The sequence below is a fragment of the Penicillium griseofulvum genome (genome assembly GCF_001561935.1).
Source record: "Penicillium griseofulvum strain PG3 chromosome Unknown contig_11, whole genome shotgun sequence".
Lineage (NCBI taxonomy): Eukaryota > Fungi > Ascomycota > Eurotiomycetes > Eurotiales > Aspergillaceae > Penicillium > Penicillium griseofulvum.
Genome location: NW_024467432.1, coordinates 457,190 through 475,358, shown reverse-complemented (window position 1 = coordinate 475,358; position 18,169 = coordinate 457,190). Strand labels below are relative to the sequence as shown.

The 18,169-nt window shown below is 47.9% G+C and overlaps 5 protein-coding genes across 5 annotated transcripts; 3 read left to right on the top strand and 2 right to left on the bottom strand.

Annotated features, from left to right (window-relative positions):
- Nucleotides 1-548: 548 nt before the first annotated feature.
- PGRI_086950 (putative UV excision repair protein (RadW)) lies at nucleotides 549-2,073 on the bottom strand (the record flags this gene model as incomplete). Its single annotated transcript, XM_040796409.1, has 6 exons — nucleotides 549-665; nucleotides 723-1,202; nucleotides 1,257-1,586; nucleotides 1,651-1,730; nucleotides 1,807-1,882; nucleotides 1,945-2,073. The coding sequence occupies 6 exons, from the start codon at nucleotides 2,071-2,073 to the stop codon at nucleotides 549-551; spliced, it is 1,212 nt and encodes a 403-aa protein (XP_040650947.1).
- Nucleotides 2,074-3,624: 1,551 nt separating this feature from the next.
- PGRI_086940 (uncharacterized protein) lies at nucleotides 3,625-4,707 on the top strand (the record flags this gene model as incomplete). The annotated part of the gene is made up of 1 exon (XM_040796408.1): nucleotides 3,625-4,707. One exon carries the CDS (start codon nucleotides 3,625-3,627, stop codon nucleotides 4,705-4,707), a length of 1,083 nt encoding a protein of 360 aa, XP_040650946.1.
- A 2,177-nt stretch (nucleotides 4,708-6,884) lies between these two features.
- Nucleotides 6,885-9,163, top strand: PGRI_086930 (uncharacterized protein; the record flags this gene model as incomplete). Its single annotated transcript, XM_040796407.1, has 3 exons — nucleotides 6,885-8,171; nucleotides 8,226-8,330; nucleotides 8,384-9,163. The coding sequence occupies 3 exons, from the start codon at nucleotides 6,885-6,887 to the stop codon at nucleotides 9,161-9,163; spliced, it is 2,172 nt and encodes a 723-aa protein (XP_040650945.1).
- Nucleotides 9,164-12,830: 3,667 nt separating this feature from the next.
- On the top strand, nucleotides 12,831-13,916 carry PGRI_086920 (translation initiation factor 6; the record flags this gene model as incomplete). Its single annotated transcript, XM_040796406.1, has 5 exons — nucleotides 12,831-12,865; nucleotides 12,928-12,999; nucleotides 13,152-13,238; nucleotides 13,315-13,503; nucleotides 13,559-13,916. The coding sequence occupies 5 exons, from the start codon at nucleotides 12,831-12,833 to the stop codon at nucleotides 13,914-13,916; spliced, it is 741 nt and encodes a 246-aa protein (XP_040650944.1).
- Nucleotides 13,917-14,445: 529 nt separating this feature from the next.
- On the bottom strand, nucleotides 14,446-17,309 carry set2 (SET and WW domain protein; the record flags this gene model as incomplete). The annotated part of the gene is made up of 4 exons (XM_040796405.1): nucleotides 14,446-15,018; nucleotides 15,088-15,168; nucleotides 15,218-16,827; nucleotides 16,937-17,309. The coding sequence occupies 4 exons, from the start codon at nucleotides 17,307-17,309 to the stop codon at nucleotides 14,446-14,448; spliced, it is 2,637 nt and encodes an 878-aa protein (XP_040650943.1).
- Between the last annotated feature and the right edge of the window lie 860 nt (nucleotides 17,310-18,169).

The window sequence follows — 18,169 nt, the reverse complement described above, 5'->3', positions numbered from 1 at the left end:
TACATGGATTTCAATGTCATATTGATACTACAAAATACAAAGTAGTAACCTTAGATATGTTGTGTGGGAATATATTTGACGATTTGGGTGGCCGTCGTGGTTGCTGGAGGATATAGAGTTCTGCAATGCAAATATATACATTCCAACCGATTCACAGGTCATCTGCACATGTCTACCTGCATATAAAATGCGCCTGACCACCAATGAATGCCAGATGACCAGATCGAATTTTGCCACCTACAGTGTTATACAGCTACTCGCATACTCTATATGTAGCGAACAGGTCCCATTTTGCCCATTAAGATAGATACATAATAGGCTTAATGGGGGAGAAAAGCGGGATACAAAGAAGCCAAGTCCATACTCAGCAAGCAGAAACTCAGAGACGCCAGGCTGAACACTGATTCGTATTCATAGGAAGGGATCCGGGTGAGGAGAGATGGGAATCAATTCAAACAGCAGCATGCTTGGTATTCATCATAGAACATAACGTTAAAGGGGGGGAAGTAGGGGAGGAAGAAAAGAAGTGAGAGAGAACATTTGATTCTTTACTGCTCATCCTCATCCGGCTGGTCGAAGAGGAAGTTGGCGGCGAGCTCCTCGTTCTTGTCGCAGGCAAAGTAGGCCTGGATGACGGAATCGCGGGGGAAGCCCAGGGTGCACAACTGGTTATGGGGTTAGTTAAAAAATATATTTGAGACGGAAAGGAGGTTCCAACATACACGCTCAATGGCATCGCGCTCTTCTTCCGTAACCGAAATAGCCTGTGCACCAGGTGGCAGAGCACCCTCCTCGTCTTCGAGTTCTTCGCCGAGAAGCTGCAGGAATTGATCGGAGTTCTGTCCGATGATTGATGCAATCTGGGGATTCCCAGCGGCGACTTGTTGCAAGATGGGCTCGAGCATGTGAGGCTGCTGTTGGACAAGCTGACGAAGCTGTTGGAAATGGGGGTTGCTGCGGAGGAACTCCAGGCTGCCAAGAGCTTCACCACCAGCGGCACCAGCACCGGCACCGGCACCGGCAGCACCGCGAGTTCGGCCACCTTCGCCACCAGCCTGAGCGGCAGCTTCGAAGAGATTCAGATGAGGCTCATCACCACCGGAAGGAGCAGCGGGGGCAGCAGGAGCAGCATTGGTAGGGGCTGGCTCTGCGGCTTGTCGCTGTTGTTGTTGCTGCTGTTCCTGGATGTTATCGGGGATACCCTGTCGTGCTCATTAGCAAAGATTCAAAGTGTAATCTTCAACAGAAAAGCTTACGGTCAAAAGGTATTCGATGGCGCGATCAGGGTTGTAGAATGCAGCGCGCATGGCACGGTCGATATCAGTGCGGGCGAATCCCATCGCCTCCATCTGAACAACCGCACCCTCAGCGGCAGAGCCCATGGTAAGAGCGGAAGGATCTCCGAAGGCGGGACCGGTCGATGGAGCTGGAGCCGCACCGGCTGGGGATGGAGTCGCGGGGACGGCAGAAGGGGGAGGAGCAGATGCAGCATGAGGAGCTTGGGGGGCAGCGGGTGTTGACACAGGAGCACGGGCAGCTGGAGTCGAGGGGACTTGTGAAGTGGTAGAAGCGGCGGCCTTGGGTTGCTGAGTATCAATGCGTTAATTTTGGGTCGGCCATCGGAAATCATAGACAAGGTTTATCCTGTACCTTTGAAGGCAAGCACACTAGGAAGTCCTTCTCTTGGATGTTGTAAGATTCGACTGTCTTATCATCCTGAAGGATCTTTCCTACAAAGAGAAAAAAGCGAACGTTAGCCACAGCACCGTGTATGGAAAATTTGTCTATCGGGGAGCAAATACGAACCAGAGTAGATGACCTTCATGCGCTCTGCATCATATTCGGCTTTCTCTTGGGCGATTTTGACCTTGACCTCGCGAACCTAAACAGATGAGCCCCGCACTCGATGACGCCGCCTAGTTGTGGCAAAGGGAAGAAACGTACAGTCTCAGAAGGTTCGACATCGATGACAAACTTCTCCTGCTTTAGGTCCTGTATTTCGATGATTGTCAGCAGTCTGTGGCTGTGAGGACCCAGAGAGTAAGTTTTCGATACCTTGAAAGTGAGCTTCATTTTGCCGCTTTTGAGTAAAACCAGGGAGAAAAGGGGTAGGGAGAAAATATGACGAATTGAGATAGGGGGGAGGGAGAGTAGTTGATGCACAGGATCCTCTCAGCGATGATGTCGAAGAAAAGTCGAAGAGAAGGGAAAAGAAAGTAGGAGGGGAGCATTCGGAGTGACGATGATCGATAGCAAACGAGTACGGTGACCGCCTTCGGATTTACCGCCACTACTCTCTACCAGACCACTTCCCCTAGGGCTAATTTCACCTTTTTCAAAGGAAATTTTGATCTTACCAGGCTATTATTGGTATTCCCCGTGCACTGCTCACTCTCTATGCAGTGCACATGCGCATATAGAAGGATTTAGGTCTACTCCATTTGATTCCAAGCTGGTTGCCTGTTGGCGCCTCGATGACAACATCCCGGACATCGAGAGTTAACATGGAGATGCAGATCTGTATCCAACTTTGGGTTCCCAATGACATTGCCATTTTGAAATGAATTCTCGGTATGGAGTACTCTGTACTTTGAACTCCTATATAACACAGTAAGAAGCGCCACTATTGCCTCTCAAGTAAGTAGCACGGACGCTGTACATTGCACATCTTCTACCCACCCTGGAAAAGATGCATATGTGAAACCCACAAAATACACAATCTAATTTAATTAAAGTCAACAAATTATATCATTACATGCGCCAATTTCTTCAGGGATAAATGGGGGCATTGACCAAATTATAGGTAGACAATCCACTATATACTTCCTGCACGACAGGTCATGATATCCCGTCTATGAGTACTTTGTACTCCGCACGGAATATGGATCTATAGAATTTACAAAGTACAATTGTGAATTTTCAATTTACCTAAACTCACACTATACTTAGCTCTGGTCTAACTGAGTTTTGGCGGAGATTTCCTCTCGCAAGGGGGGGAGATACATCACATACGGCCCGCATTATTGAGATCGAGAGAGGATCTGCCACCCTGACCAGACTGATCAGATGAATAGTGCCATTGTTAGTGAGATTTACCAAATTATCGGATTGCTAGTCTGCAGGACGAGTCTGAACTGGCAGGGCTCTACCCCAGAATCAGGCCCCATGGCGTCGCCTCAATGGCTGGAACACACAACAATTGCCAATATCCACATACATTATGCACCTCCACCGGGATCCTTTGCCTCGCCCAATCGAGATGACCCTTGCTAAACCGATTCTTATCTACACACTCTAACCAGCATGCTGGAATGATGAATCAGACCGATGGGAAAAGATCGTCAGGTTGAGACGGACAGCTTCCCCGATATACTTTTAAGCCACGCTGAGATCCGCAGTCCTCAGTCCCGTGTTGAAACCCTCTAGGGCTATGCATCTAGGCATCCCCAACTCATAAATACCAACATCTTTCCCCGTGGATTTGGCACATTCCTTCACATTCATTGAGTGCATTGGATAAACGTCTTGGATTGGCAGTCTGCCAACATTTGACATATCCACACTCTTACTTTCCTTTGATATACTTCCAACCATTCTTTTGGTCTTTCTCTCTTTTCCATTATCATGTCTCGTCTGTCTTACTCACTGGCGGGAGCCTCCTTGCTCGTAACTTTCATTGTCACTATTCTCAATGGGATCTGCTACGCAACCTCCAAAGCCTCTCCCGATGTTGCCTCGACTATCCTAAGTGCAGTAAGCTTCTTGACTCTGGTTGCTCTCAGCCTGCTGCACCACCAAAATATACAAACCGGCCGCCAACTATTGATCTGTTTCGCCGGCGGATATCTACTCATTTCCGCTGCAGCATCTGCCGGAGCAATGGCAGCTAGTCCTCAAGCCTCGGTCTTGGTGGTTCGCTCGGTGTTCTGGGCACTATCAGTATTTGCGCAAGGCCTGTACTGCGGGTTCCTTGTCGTCACGCTAGTCCAGGAAAAATCTAATTCTGAATGGCCGCGTGCCTACTCCCAGGAGCTCAAGGATATCCCGCGGACCCCACGTTTTCTTCCATCACCTCCTCCAGTATGCGACTTGTCCGATCTATTTGAACCTAAAAGAGCCTCACTCCGCAAATTCCCCCGGCGATCCAGTCACTACTCAGACGCAACACTCTGTCCTCCAAGCATAAAGGAAGAAAAGTGTACCCCCATCGACACACCATGCTCTGCCCACAGCTCACCAAGCCCATCCCCAACACGGGATAGAAGGGTAGACACCCTCCCAGACCGGGACACTCGTCCCCTCCTGCAAGGTACCCACAGCATTCGGAGCATGCCCAGCCTACGACGCAACACACCAGTTCCATCCCCATCAGCATCAACAACCCGCATTGACTCCCCAACACAGTCCGGCTCTAACAATTCAACGTGGGAATATAACCCATTCGGCGAAGAGAACATCCACCCTCTCTTCCGGTCAACAAGCCCCTGTCCGTCGCCAACCTTTGCCCCGGGGACAATGGTCAAGGCCTCACCGAGCGCGGGGCAGACCATCACACCTGGCACAATCACGCGCATGAGATCTGCTCGCTCCCTCCGCGATCAGTCCACGCTTACACCCTCCTCGCTGCCAGGGTCAGAGGATACACTCCACCCGATGATGACTCCAACCCCAGGTGGTTCTGTGCGTTCGTCTTCTGAGAAGCGATAATGACTTGAACGAATCCCCTTATGAAAAGTGATTGATCTACCTTTATATCGAGATCTGCATGACTTGCTATGTTTTCTTTTTTTTTTTTTTTTTTCCTTCTGGATTTTTTGCTTTTTGCTGTATGATGCTGGACCATTGGGTATGCATAGTATTTGTGTAAATAGGGAATGGGTGGTATAATTGTTTAAATGAATTGTGATTACATATACTGAAGTGAATGTATATATTGGAGTAGTTGTGTAGGAATGTTTCCAATTACTTGTAATTTCTTCCAAAATTGTATTATGATAGCTGTAATCTTTTTTGAACCATATTAACCGTAGATACAAGAATAGTGGGCTTATGCAGTCTTGGGATGTGTTTTCGTATTTTCAGATATTATGTTTAGTTCTAGATGGCGGAAAAATGCGGATGTCAACCAAGTTTGACTTTTCTGTGGACTAACTGCTCTAGCTAGGGATGACCATTCTTTGGAAGATATTACTCCGTACGGTATAATTTGTACATAGTATTCTACTGTATATTTCTAAAATTCTCATAATTAGCCAATAGCATACTTCGTGTACGGAGTACATTGCAAGTCCGCATGCGTTGTCACCCTTTAGACTAAGTGGGTCCGTATATTTTTTTCTGTAGGGGTTAGTATAGTTAAAATATGGAATAGAATAGAATAGGAAATATAGATAGAAATGAGATATGAATACCATGAATAGGTTTATTCATGAAGGTAAAGAACATACAATATAGGCAACTATCTAGACACGTAGACCAAAGCTCCATAATAGAGCCGAATACGAAATAGAATACCAAATGCTCCGGTGCTTGTTGGGACTGGATTGGAGATACATTGTATTCACTTCCTAGGCAGAAACTATAGAATGAATATACCTAGTAAAGTTGAATGTATAATGTATAATGAATGTTCAAGTTGTATGCTATTGTGGCTCTATTCCCGAGCCTCAGCCGAAGGGAAAAGTCACCGATGTCAGACCAATAGACTAAAAGGAATATAATATGAATAGATTGGAATAGAGAGAATTTGAATTTACATTATAAGAAGTTATATAGAATAGTCATATTGTTGGAATACTCCCAAGGTTCAGCTCCCATAAACACCTTGTTTTGGCCTCTTCCCTTTCTTCTTCTCTTCCTTCTTTTCTACCTCGACTTCCTTTTTTTTTTCTCTCTTCCTCATCTTCTCTCTACTTTTTCGACTTTCTACCTTTTTTGCTACTTTCAAGTTTCTTACTCATTTTCATATCCTCATTTAACTTCTACTCCCCTGTTTCTATTTCATCCTCTTCTTTCCCCCCCCGTTTTTTTTTTTACTTGGCCCCGTTTTCCCCATCCACCCGGTCAAATCCTGCAGTAGATCTCTGCTTTTCTTTTCTACTTCGCATCTTTTTCCCATATCGCTTTGGTAAGTTTCATGAATCTTTTATGTCGTGTTCCTTCATCTCCCCCTTGCAATTCCCCCCACACACTTTGTTTTCTACACTCCCCTTGATCTTGGCTCTGGACCTTTGGGACTTCTGAACTTTGATCGTTGCATCTTTTTTCGATCTTCTGATCTTCTTGATCTTCTGTACTTTGATCGCGTGTTCTCTACTTCGCGCTTTTTCCTGCCAAGCCTTTTTCCACTGCTACCAACAGTGACGTTTCCTTTCTGCATTTGGCAAATTCGCGTGTACTTTTTTTTCCCTTTCTCTACTCCCATTTTCCCCCTTTGAACTGTACTATTTTTGAACGTTCTTGTACTCGATTTTAATGTCTTCTTCGATCTATTCACTTTTCCCTCCCTGATTTTCCATTCCCCCTTGCTGCCACTGGATCAATTTCCCCCGTTCAAAACTAATTTTCTTCGAAAGACAACAGCGATGGTGGGAAGAAGGAAAAATCGCGCGGCTGCACAGCCTGTTACGCGGACTCCTAGTATTTCTACGCGATCTGGGCGAACTGCACAAGGTAAGTTTATATGCATGTTTGCCCCATCGGTCTCATTTCTGACCCTATATATAGATTCCGTTGCAATTCCCCCTCGTGGAAGAGGTCGAGGCCGAGGACGTGGTCGCGGCCGTGGCCGCGCCAGTCTCCCTGATCGTGCTCTTTCTGAATCACCGAGTAGACCAGAGGTTCTCTCGCGTATTGTCAAATTCAAAATTCCCTCACTCAGATTAATGCAACATGCTGATTCTGATGATCCCCACGAGGAAAATGAGAATGAAAATGACAATGAAAATGAAAATGCGGATGCCAATGCCGTCTCAAATCCAGAGACTCCTCGCACTCGGCGTCCGCGGCATCCTCGGACTGTTCCTGAGTCTTCGCGGACCACCCGGCAGTCAGCAAGACTGAAGCCGGATGGGGATGGCGTCTATGAAGAAGATGCCTCGCCAACCAAGGCCGTTGATAATCAAATCACCGAGCCAGATGATGACATGGAGTCTCATTACGATGAGGAATTCAAGTCCGAACCCCCATTTCAAAAAACATCGCAATCTCCTGAACCTCGCATGGTTGCTTCAGCCCCCGTGTCGCCTGGAGCAACTCAAATTGATCCTGCTGATGCCATGGTCGATGAAATGAACAATAACATGAACAATATCTCTGAGCCAGCCAAAGCAAAGGCTGAAGACACTCCCGTCGGCCAGAGTCCCAAGATTTCACATATTGAACAAGCACCATTCAGTGCAGTATCTTCACCCCGACTTGCGCGCAAGCGCAAGTCAGCTGAATTGCAAAATGAAAACCCGGATATTGATTCAGAAGATACAATGAACAAAAAGCTGCGAATTGACGAGACTGAACTCGAAGAGACTCCAGAAAGCCAGTTTCAAAATGGCATGGAGGTTGATACTCAAAATGAAACATCTCCCGAGGATATCCCTATTCCTTCAGAAGAATTCGACCCCCCTGCTTACAACGCTACTGTTCGGGGAGGCCGTGGAGGCCGAGGAGCGCGTGGGGGTCGCGGTCGAGGACGTGGCCGTGGCCGTGGTCGCGGCGGCCGCGGTGGATTTGTCGGCCCAATTCGACCTGCAGCAGTTACCAAGACTCGAGGTGGTCGAGGACGTGGACGTGCCAAGGCCGCCATCATCAAACGCGGCAAGAAAATCGAAGATGAGATCTGGGACGTCGCCGAAAATTGGCGTGGTCCCACCCCTTCACCTACTCCGGAATCAATGCCGACAAAAGCTCGCCAGGAGGAAATGTCTGCGCTCTTCAAGAAAGTTGGGCAAGCCCAACATATTGCGCTGAGTTTCATGGCGGAGCAGAACATGAATAAGATTGCTCGCGAGAAAAATGCTCACAAAGAATGTCCTGAATTCGACCAAGTCCAGCGGGATCTGGACAGGTACGAACGCAAGGCAATTGAGAGACTGAACAACGAGTACAAGATGAACACCGAGTTGGAGACTCAAAAGTATGAGGGCAATATTCACGTCATCAAAGACACCGCGAATGTAAGTTTGGATCAAAGTTGTCTTATCATTGAAGATTCTAACTTGTGGAAATAGCTGCTCATTGGGGAAATTCAAGAGGAGATGCTTACGATGCTTATGGGCAAGATGATGGCCCTAATCCAGGGCCGCAGGGTGGCCGAAGATGATGAACACACTGAGGTATGTAGTCCGAAAAACTACCAAAACCATTACAACAGCTAACCAGTCTCCAGTACGATACATCGGACTCCGAACAATCCGTGAAGCAATTCCTTTTCCGCGACGGCGAGACGGCGGTAAGACAGGTGGAGCGTGGCTTTGCAGCTGAAGTAGTTCGAGACCCGGAGGGAGCAGTGGACTTTGTGGCGGCGGAGGAGGGATGGGAGGATTTCGTCCAGAGGGTACGGATGGGCCGATTGAATGAGGAGATTGCACCAACAGAAATCAATGATGAAGAGGCTCTGCGAATGTGCGCCAAGGATGCCTTCGGCAGCATGCTCCATGCTGCCACCTTCATCAACGAGCAGGAGGCATCCGGCAAGATCGTCAGCTACGACGGCGCCGCAGATTTCCCGGTGCACTCACGTGCACTGTCAGTTCTGGCAGATGCGGCTCTGACCGAGCCCCTGCCCCAGCATCTTCCAATGATGCGAACTGACCCCGGGACCCACCATCGTGCTCTCCTCCCTCAGCCCACCCACACCCACCCTGGCCCCCCTCCCTCCTCCATCCACGGCCACGGGCCAACAGACCCGCGGTCCTTCATCCTCCCGCGGCCCACCCCAACCCAGCAGCCGCGGCGCCTTCTCCCCGCCCGCCAGCAGCTGGGTTTGGGGCTGGGCCTGCCGGACCCGTTCGCAATGAACGGGCCGCCGCAGCTCCCTCCTCCCCCGGGCTCGAACTTCGCGCGTCTGCCGTTGCCGGGCTACATGCCCCAGGGCCACGCGCCCTCCCTGTACTTCCCGCCGCCGCCGCCCGGATCGCACCCCCCACCCCCGCCGCGCGGGTACTAGACCCGCCGGCTTGTACCAAGATGTTTGTGTAGCGTTCCCCGCAGTTGATACCAATTCTTTTTTTTGTACGTTTAGCGATGCCCTCCCCCCCGACTGGGGATAAGGGGGGAGGGCATCAAAAATGAATAGATTCCTTGTTTGATTTGATTCAGTAGTAAATAATAATAGAGATAGGGGTGAGCGATGAGATATGGATATCAAATCAGATCTAATTCAAATTTAAATTGAAAGTAAAAGTGACTAGCAAGTGAGATGAAGTTGAAATTCAAATGAAGAAATCGTTATGTGAGAGAAGCCCTATTATGAGATAGAACCAATTCTCGAAAATATTCGAATGCGATGTGAGCAAACGCACCACATATAAGAAGGTCGAGGGAGACCTCCATCCTCCATCCTCCCACACCCCATCCTCATTTTCCATCTCATTTCTTTCATTATCTCTCTTTCATTTCTTTCTCATATTTTATCTACCTTCACTCTTTTTATTTCTCACATTCCATCGCCTCCCCCCTTATTCACTTCTTTGCCAAACTCCATCCACCAAATCGGGAAGGAGCCAGCTGTACTGAAGCCAAGGGACCCATTACTTCAGAGTGTGCAGCTGGCTACAAGTTCCTTGGACCCGAGCCCAAACTCTCAAGATGACCTATCCATATCCTCATCAAATATTTCCCTATGCGGACTGCTTTTAAAAGTCTTCAAAACACATTTCGCTATTATCTGCCATTCCTAGCCTTATACAACACAATTTGATCCAATAGCCAACCAGCAAGGCATTATAGGACTCCCACCCTCTAAACCGAACTCCGCCACTTCAAGGAGGGTCTGCCATTGAGATAGATGTCTCGCCATATTCAAATACATTAGAGATGCCACAGATCAGCTTTCGCAATGGCGGATGTGTTTATTCTTATGAATGGGCAAGTCCACGATCTGTCTGTTATGATGCTCCAAAAAACGTCTTTCGATCACAAAATGAGTATAAAGGGGACATCTTATCGCACAAGAGCTCGTCCGAAAGTCTGATGGTCGAGGGTTCTTTTCCTCTCCAACACCTACACAAAGGTATTTCTCAAGAGCCGCACTCTCCTTGGAACCACGCTCATTAGTATCATAGGTCGGGACAATTATCTGCTTTGATAACACGCACCCTATACTCCTGTTTCCGGTTGGATACCGACATGAGTGCAAATTAGACCGACTCTAATGCACTACATATGAAGGGTTATCCCTTACCTTTACCATAATTCAAGATTATGATAACTGACATGACTAATTTTAGGTACCACCCCAGGACCTTCAGCAGGCCCTCTTAGTTGATCCCGCAAGCCAGAAAGCTGCGACCATGGCCGCATTCCACGGTTAGACATGTTTCATCATTCTGGGCCAAAGCCTAGAGCATGAGATACATGGCGGAGCAACCCACGCAGAAGAAGAAGGCCGCTCAATCCGAGATGAATACACTACCTGGCCCAGATACCGTTGTTGACTGTCGGGGATCTGTTCACGATCACTTGTACCCGTCTTTTACGCGGCACTTGTGCAGGAACGGTCTGGAATATGTAGGACGGCAAAGTCTCGACAGTGTAGCAATCTATAAAGAAACATGCTGTCAGTTCCACACATGCATCCCAGATCGATGTCAGATATGGCCCACCTCCTCCAGGATCGATCGCTACGGCAAACATCTTGTTGCCGTCAACAGGCACCACATGGGTCATCGGTTCGCGGAACTGCGATCAAACCCAACTCTGTCGACCGGGTTGTACAAGTATTGACAATTATGGTATTGTTATGCTTCCCTTGTGGTAGGATACTGTATCCTTCCTGAGTACTTATATAGTTAGAAGGATAGAGCACTATGGCCAGTACCACAACAAGGTTGAGTACTGCCCCCATGATTGAGAACTACTACCTCACCCATGGGAGAAAGTGGGCTATAAACCAGGAAAGCCATCGGCCCATCGCTGTTCCTGCTACATTATCCCTGGATAATGCCAGGATTAGTTCCAGATCGATGTCATTCTTGCCAACTCAGAAGAAATCATATATTGATCCCGCCTATATGGAAGCTCCGTTGAGATTTTCGAAGAGAAGTTGTACAACTCTTATTGCCATCTCATTTCATCCTCTCTCACACGTTCTCTTTTTAAAAAATGTCATCTCCATCGTGTGTCTTCCTTGTCTTGCTTGGTAGCCGTAGCAGCAAGCTGCTGCACCGACCTTGCCCACATTGTGGGAGGTGCCATCGTCTTTGGCACCGTTCTTGTCCCGGGGCATTGCTGTCTACGGAGGTAGGTTTAGGAGATTTTATCCCTCACATTTCCCAGGTCACATCCCAAGTCACACCCCACGGTTTGTGTTGTTTCTCAGTTGAGCCAACTCATCGCATTTATTCCAAACGGGAAACAATCGCCAAGAATATTCTGTGGACCTGTCTGCAATGTTGGCGATATAGGCAGTCGACCGGCAAAATGGTAGTCAAAACCTGGGTTATAGTACTACCAAACGCACAGCAAGTTCAAAGAGGGCAAATCGCAGCAGTTCGCCGGTAGACCGTTGGAGCAAACTAAGCAAACTTCGACGCCATCGCGGCATCAGCAACATCGTCGTCCAGATCTACTACTTCGGAGGAATGGGGCCATTGAGCAATCGTGCTAGACACCTGAACTTCGGATGTGTTGCGATCTCGATCATTTAGGAAGACAGCACTTATCCTTCTGAACTAGACTATCTCATGGCTATCTAGTAGTTGATGGGCCATATAGTCCACTACCTATGAATCAAGAAAAAAACCTTCATATGAAAGGCCAGAAATACCCATTCGAGGAAAAAGTCCAGTGCTACTGGTTCCTTCTATGCGACCAAGAAAGATGACAAGCCCTCAGCAGCAAAAGTCGCCGCCTACCGAGAAGGGGCCCAACTATAAGTTAGAAGAAACGAACCAAACTATCCTACCCTTATTGTCTTTAACTCTTTCAATATCATTATATTGTATCATTATTATGATCTCCTATACCCTATAGACTCAAGCATGGGCTTGGGGACATATACAAGATAGAGAAAGATAGGTTTGATAGGGAGGGAGCATTATGTCCATAGATAGTATTCGTATAGAGGGGAAGGATATGGAGGATGACTGGGGTTGACATGCTATAGCATCAGCCATATTCTAGCCAAGGCCTATTTTCTGTGGCTGTGTATATAACTATGACTAGTCAGTCATAAATAATCGAAAATAAAGTAGATTGAATGAAGTACAACATAGAATGAATCATCGTCAGCATGAGACAGAATGAGTCAGTAGAAGTTAGGTATCAGTACATGATCTACCATACTAAACACCATAGTAAATTAAGTACTAGTACATTCTATCAACCCACCAACCTCGCCTCTGCGGCTCCAGCGGGGCAAATTCAAGCGACACTCTGATTGGTCCGAGCTTTTGTTCTTTTTTCAGTTGGATCGCACGTCTCTGCCAATTTATTTATCTTTCGGCTTCATTCTGCAAATCCCAGACTGAATTCTCGATTTCTTAATTCTACTTGACAGTTTTCGTTTCTGTTATTCCTGCATCTGCTAGCTCCGCGCTGTTCGCTACCCCGCTCTACACCGCAGACTTTTTCCCACCTTGCTCTCTGCACATCTTCCTGATACTCTAACCATTATGGCTGTTCGCGCGCAATTCGAGAACTCGAACGAGTAAGATACCAGAAAAGAATATGTGAGAACATTTGGAACCCAGGCTGACGGTTTCCATTCAGGGTCGGCGTTTTCTCTTGCCTGACAAATGCCTACGCTATCGTTGCAGTTGGTGCTTCCGAGAACTTCTACAGGTGTGTAATTCAGAAGGATGGGATTGGGACTTGGAACTGGCAGGATAGGAATGGAGTTTGCTACGGCATACCACCAATGTCATGCCATTTCAAATCTCAATATTCACCTCTGCCCCAACACACCCATGAACCCCAACTAACATATAATGCAGTGTCTTCGAATCTGAACTCCAAGATGTCATCCCCATCTGCCACGCAACCATCGCCGGAACCCGCATTGTCGGTCGTCTAATCGTCGGGTGAGTTGACCATAGCCCGTTCAAACCGAACCGTTCCCAAGGAAACATAGAAAACGCAAATGCTAATAAGTTGCAGTAACCGCAAAGGTCTCCTTGTCCCCACAACAACCACAGATCAAGAATTGCAACACCTGCGCAACACGCTTCCGTCCGAAGTCAAAATCCAACGCATAGAAGAGCGTCTTTCCGCGCTCGGTAATGTCATCTGCTGCAACGATCACGTTGCAATCGTGCACCCCGATCTGGAGCGTGAAACCGAGGAGATGTAAGTACCATATGCAAAACCACCTTCCATCGGTTCCAAAACTGACATATCACAGCATCGCCGACGTCCTCGGCGTAGAAGTCTTCCGCCAAACAGTAGCCGACAACGTCCTCACAGGCTCGTACATGGCCCTCTCCAACCAAGGTGGAATCGTTCACCCCAAGACCTCAATCCGTGATCAGGACGAGCTCTCCTCCCTCCTGCAAGTTCCCCTCGTGGCAGGCAGTGTGAACCGCGGATCACCCGTCGTCGGCGCCGGAATGGTCGTCAACGACTGGCTCGCCATCACCGGTCTCGACACCACAGCCACCGAGCTGAGCGTTGTCGAGTCTGTGTTCAGACTTGGCGAGATGGCTCCCGGTGGTGCCGGGGCCGGTGTTAATAAGGATAGTATTGTGGAGAGTTTCTACTAGATGTTTTATCTTTATAGATTGCACTGGTCTCTTCACGGTACATGGTCCTGTTCTTATTTTCACGCTGAAATGATTATTTTTGATTGGTATTTTTTTTTTCTGTGTTCTCTGCTCTGTTCGGATGGGTCTTTCTTTGGGAGTCTGTAATGCCTGTGCTTGCATATACTCGAATGAATTATGCATGGATGGAATTAGTAAAGATTATTTTTAAAGAGATATAGAGACACTTGACATTGTCATATCTTATATATTTGTAGATATGTAATTCTGAAAAGCATTGAAAGCTTACAGCTCAATATAGGCTGAATTGATGCAAACTATGATAGTGGCACTTGGGCCCGGGGTATTGACGACATAGAAAGCAAATAAAAAAGAATAAAGGTAGAAAAAAAAGGACATGGTAGAAGCAAAAGTAATGCAGGTTGTTGAGATATCAGTTTTCAACCTCCCGTCTGATTCTCTCGCTTTTTTACTCGCTTTTGGGTATTGATGCACAAAGACAGAATAAGACGAGAATCGCTGGAATTGCCTACTCCCGTCCCTCGATACTGATCGGAGGTTGCTTCGTTTGTGGCTCATTTCCCGCTTCTATCTCCATATTGTCGTCCACTCCAGCGCTGGAGTCGTCTTTCGGAGGCGAACGGTCCTCGATATTTCCCATGTTGGTGTCACCGTCGGCGTCATCTTCAGGTCGATCTGCTGGAGGAGGCGGAGGAGGGGGTGGTGGAGGAGTGGATTTTTGTCGTTTGGAGGGAGAACTGGCTCCATCTTCAGCACCGTCGACATGTAGGATTCCGTTTCGCTTGCGCTTCAGCGATGCGGCGTCATCGTCTTCCAGGGGAGAACTCGCAGGTGCACTCGCAGGTGCACCCGCAGTAGCTTCATCATCAGCTCTGCTAGGAGTCTCGGTTGCGGGGTTTGGGGTGGCGTCCTGGGACTTCTCGCCCCCGTGCTTCTCCCGATCCACGTATTTGGCTGCGGCCTTGCGGAAGAAGGTCTTGCAGTAGTTTTTGATGGTTTGCTGGTGCTTTGTTGAGATCTTCGCTGTAGGATCCGCGACGCGATTGTTTTTGTAATCGCTTTCAACAAGCTTCTTCGCAGTCTATTAATAGTCAATGTTAGCATAATTGCATTTCAGCAGAAAGATAATCGAAAGTGTGGGTGATCTTACCTCCTTAGCAAATCGTTTCAAGTGATGGTCAGGGATCTTGTGCTTATATTGATCTACTATGGGCTTGATATGCGGGAAAAGCTGTGCCGTGTTAGTCCAGTTACATGTCATGTTTTGCGTGGATACTCACAGTGTTCTCGTAGATTCTCTTCTGTTTCTCCAACGGAAGCTTCCTCCACTTCTCTTCTTTGTGCTTTCTCTCCGGCTGATCGGCGGAAGGCTGAGGAGTCACGGGTGTATCAGTTCGGTGATCAGAGGGTGTGTCATCCTGGGTGTTCATAATTCCGTCAATGATACTCTGCAACGCCAAGTTCTGTTGGTTCTTTGCTGACTGGCCCGGCGCAGGGGTAGCAGGAGTAGCAGGCTGGGTTGGCCGCTCCCATGTCGTTTTGCCTGATGCAGAGTAGTAGTAAACACGACCCTCCGCTTCCGCAGTATACCATCCCTCAGGCAATGGCCGAGGACCACGACGGTTGGGTTGTCTAGACCGCTGAGGACCTCGGTCTCTTCGTTGCTGCGCTGGTCCCCGAGGAGCATCGTACATAGGAGATGGAGAGCGGGTAAGGGATCGCTGGCGCTGCTCTTGTCCAGTTTCGCGGCGCTCAAACTGGTTCACGGCCTGCTTCGCATCCTTGCCGCGTTTCATGCGTGGGATTCGGTAGGCGACTTCCAGACCAGCCCAGCTCTCGAGAAGGGCGGCTGCTTTCTTCGCGACACGCTCATCATCACAGGTCGTCAACGGTCGAATGTTTGCTTCAATCTTGGAGTCCTGGATCTTGTTTCGGGTGAGTCGTGGGAACCCATCGAGGATGTTCATGATCTGCAGCACCACGTTTTGGTCTTCCTTCCATTGAGCAAGCTGGGAGTTTAGGATCTGGTATCCGTGCATTCTGACCACGCGATTGCGAACGCGTTCATCGTCACAGCGCTGGATACGGCCTAGCAGTTTGACCGCGATCCACTTCTCCTGGCACTGTACAAGAGCTGCCATGACCTTGGTCACACCGTCCTCATCCAGCGACTTGGGCTGTACGCTGTCCACATATTCCTCGTCATCCTCTTCCATCTTCTTCTTCTTCGGACGTTTCGCCACCACAGTATCCCAGCCATCGGCCTCATCAATACCAAGAGCCTCGATAGTCGCATTCGACAGCTTGGTGGCACGTTCAGTTTGAGTGCGTCCACCGATGAATCCCGTGCACATCGGCTCCCCGCAGTAGCAGGGCTGGGGGTCGGCACCGTATCGGTCAACATTGTAGTTGAACACCAGCTCCTCGCCGGCCTGAACAGCGCGTTCAGCGAAAATTCCCATACGTAACTTCTCGCCCACCACCCATTTGTCAACATAGCAGTTCGGATTGCACGAATGGTTGCAGAATCGTCCCAGGTTGCCTCGCTTGGTGGCATCGACAAATTCACCCTTGTTCAAGGACATAAAGTAAAAGTGTTTGATGCCCTCCTCATCATATTGTCTCATGCGCTTTCGAAATTGTTGTTCTCCCACGACCTCACCGACATATTCGTAAATCAATTCGCCTGGGTCGAGGTTCTTTTCCGCTCGCAATCCGAATCCTTTTTTTTCTGTTTTGATAACGGAAACCGGTGCAAACTGTCTTTTTTGAAATCGTTGGTTTTGACAGTCGGCGCCGCAGCCGCAGTCGCCTGTACATTCGATCTTGGTCGCACGGTTGATACAGTCTGAATCCTCGCCACACGCGATGTTTTGACCAATCTTCGGGTCTACAGAGCGGATCAGTGATATGCTCGAGGTTCAATCATTCCCGAAGTGAGAGAGATCCCCTTGGGAATCAAGCCAAAAAGACACCGAAGCTACTCGAACCAAACTTACCCCACTCTTCAGCGCAATCGCATTCCATGGCATGTTCGGTATATCCCATATATTTGTTGGCGTAGATACAGCCGGGGATCTGTTCGAAGGTGGCAAGCGCATCTTGGGTGCTATCTGGTAGGTGGGTGTACAGCGGCGGAGGTCGCGACGCGACGTTTTGCGATGAGCTGCGAGACAGCTTTGGAGGTTGACCTGGTTCCTGTTTTAGGACGATGTCGCCGATGTGTTCCTTCATATCGGATGCGTCGGAGTTGGGGGAGGACTCCTTTTTCGGAAGAGGTGATCGAGAAGAGGTACGCGCGTCGGTTTTCAAACCGTTTACCGGAGAGTGCTCCATGGGAGACTTAGAGTCCGCGTGGTCATGGGTAGACATGACGACACGGACGATGAAGGAAAAATAAAGCAGAATACAAAAAGTTCGGAGATTCTGCCCTCGGGAATCAAGGGGGTCCAGAGCGGTAAAGTAACAATCTCATTGATAAAAATCTCCTAATTTGACTGAAATCGAAGCTATTGTCATTTTGTATCTCTCACCGCCTTGCTAGTTGTTTTTTTTTTTTTTTTTTCTTCTTTTGAAGTTGAAGTTCCTGATATTCCTGAGCTACTTGCGCTCAGTTCCACTTTAGAACTCATTATACCTCTTTTAAGGTATAGCTGGTATAGCTGGCATAATAGCTGGCATAACTGGGAGAGTTTTTTTTTTCCTCGATAACAGTTATATTCAAATGTTCAATGCATGTCAGCATCTTCGGCGATATAACAGGGAACAAAAAAAAAGGGGGGGGAGAGGGGGGGGGGGAAATATGTGTATGCAGTACGTGAAAAGTTCAGAAATCGATTGGAGGAGAAAGCAAGAAAAGCGCGTCTGCATGTGTTGTTCGTCAACGTGGAAGAGTCTGTGCGTTTTAGATACAGTAATTAATTACGAATAGAAGAGAATAACTATATACGGAGTACCAAAAATATATATAAATGTGATATATATGATATATATAATATTTATATATATAGTGTGTGTACTTTATATATATGCCTTAGGCTATAAAAGTAAATCATGTCATCCCCTACTTTTTTTTCTTCACTTCAACTTCATCTCTCTCTTCTTCCTATCTTTTCTCATACATGTTCAATATATATATATTTTATTTTCTCTTAATTACTCGTATTTTACATGAACCTCATGGCTGCAGCTCGGCGGAGTCATACTCTCTCCACTCGGCTCGTCTCTACCAA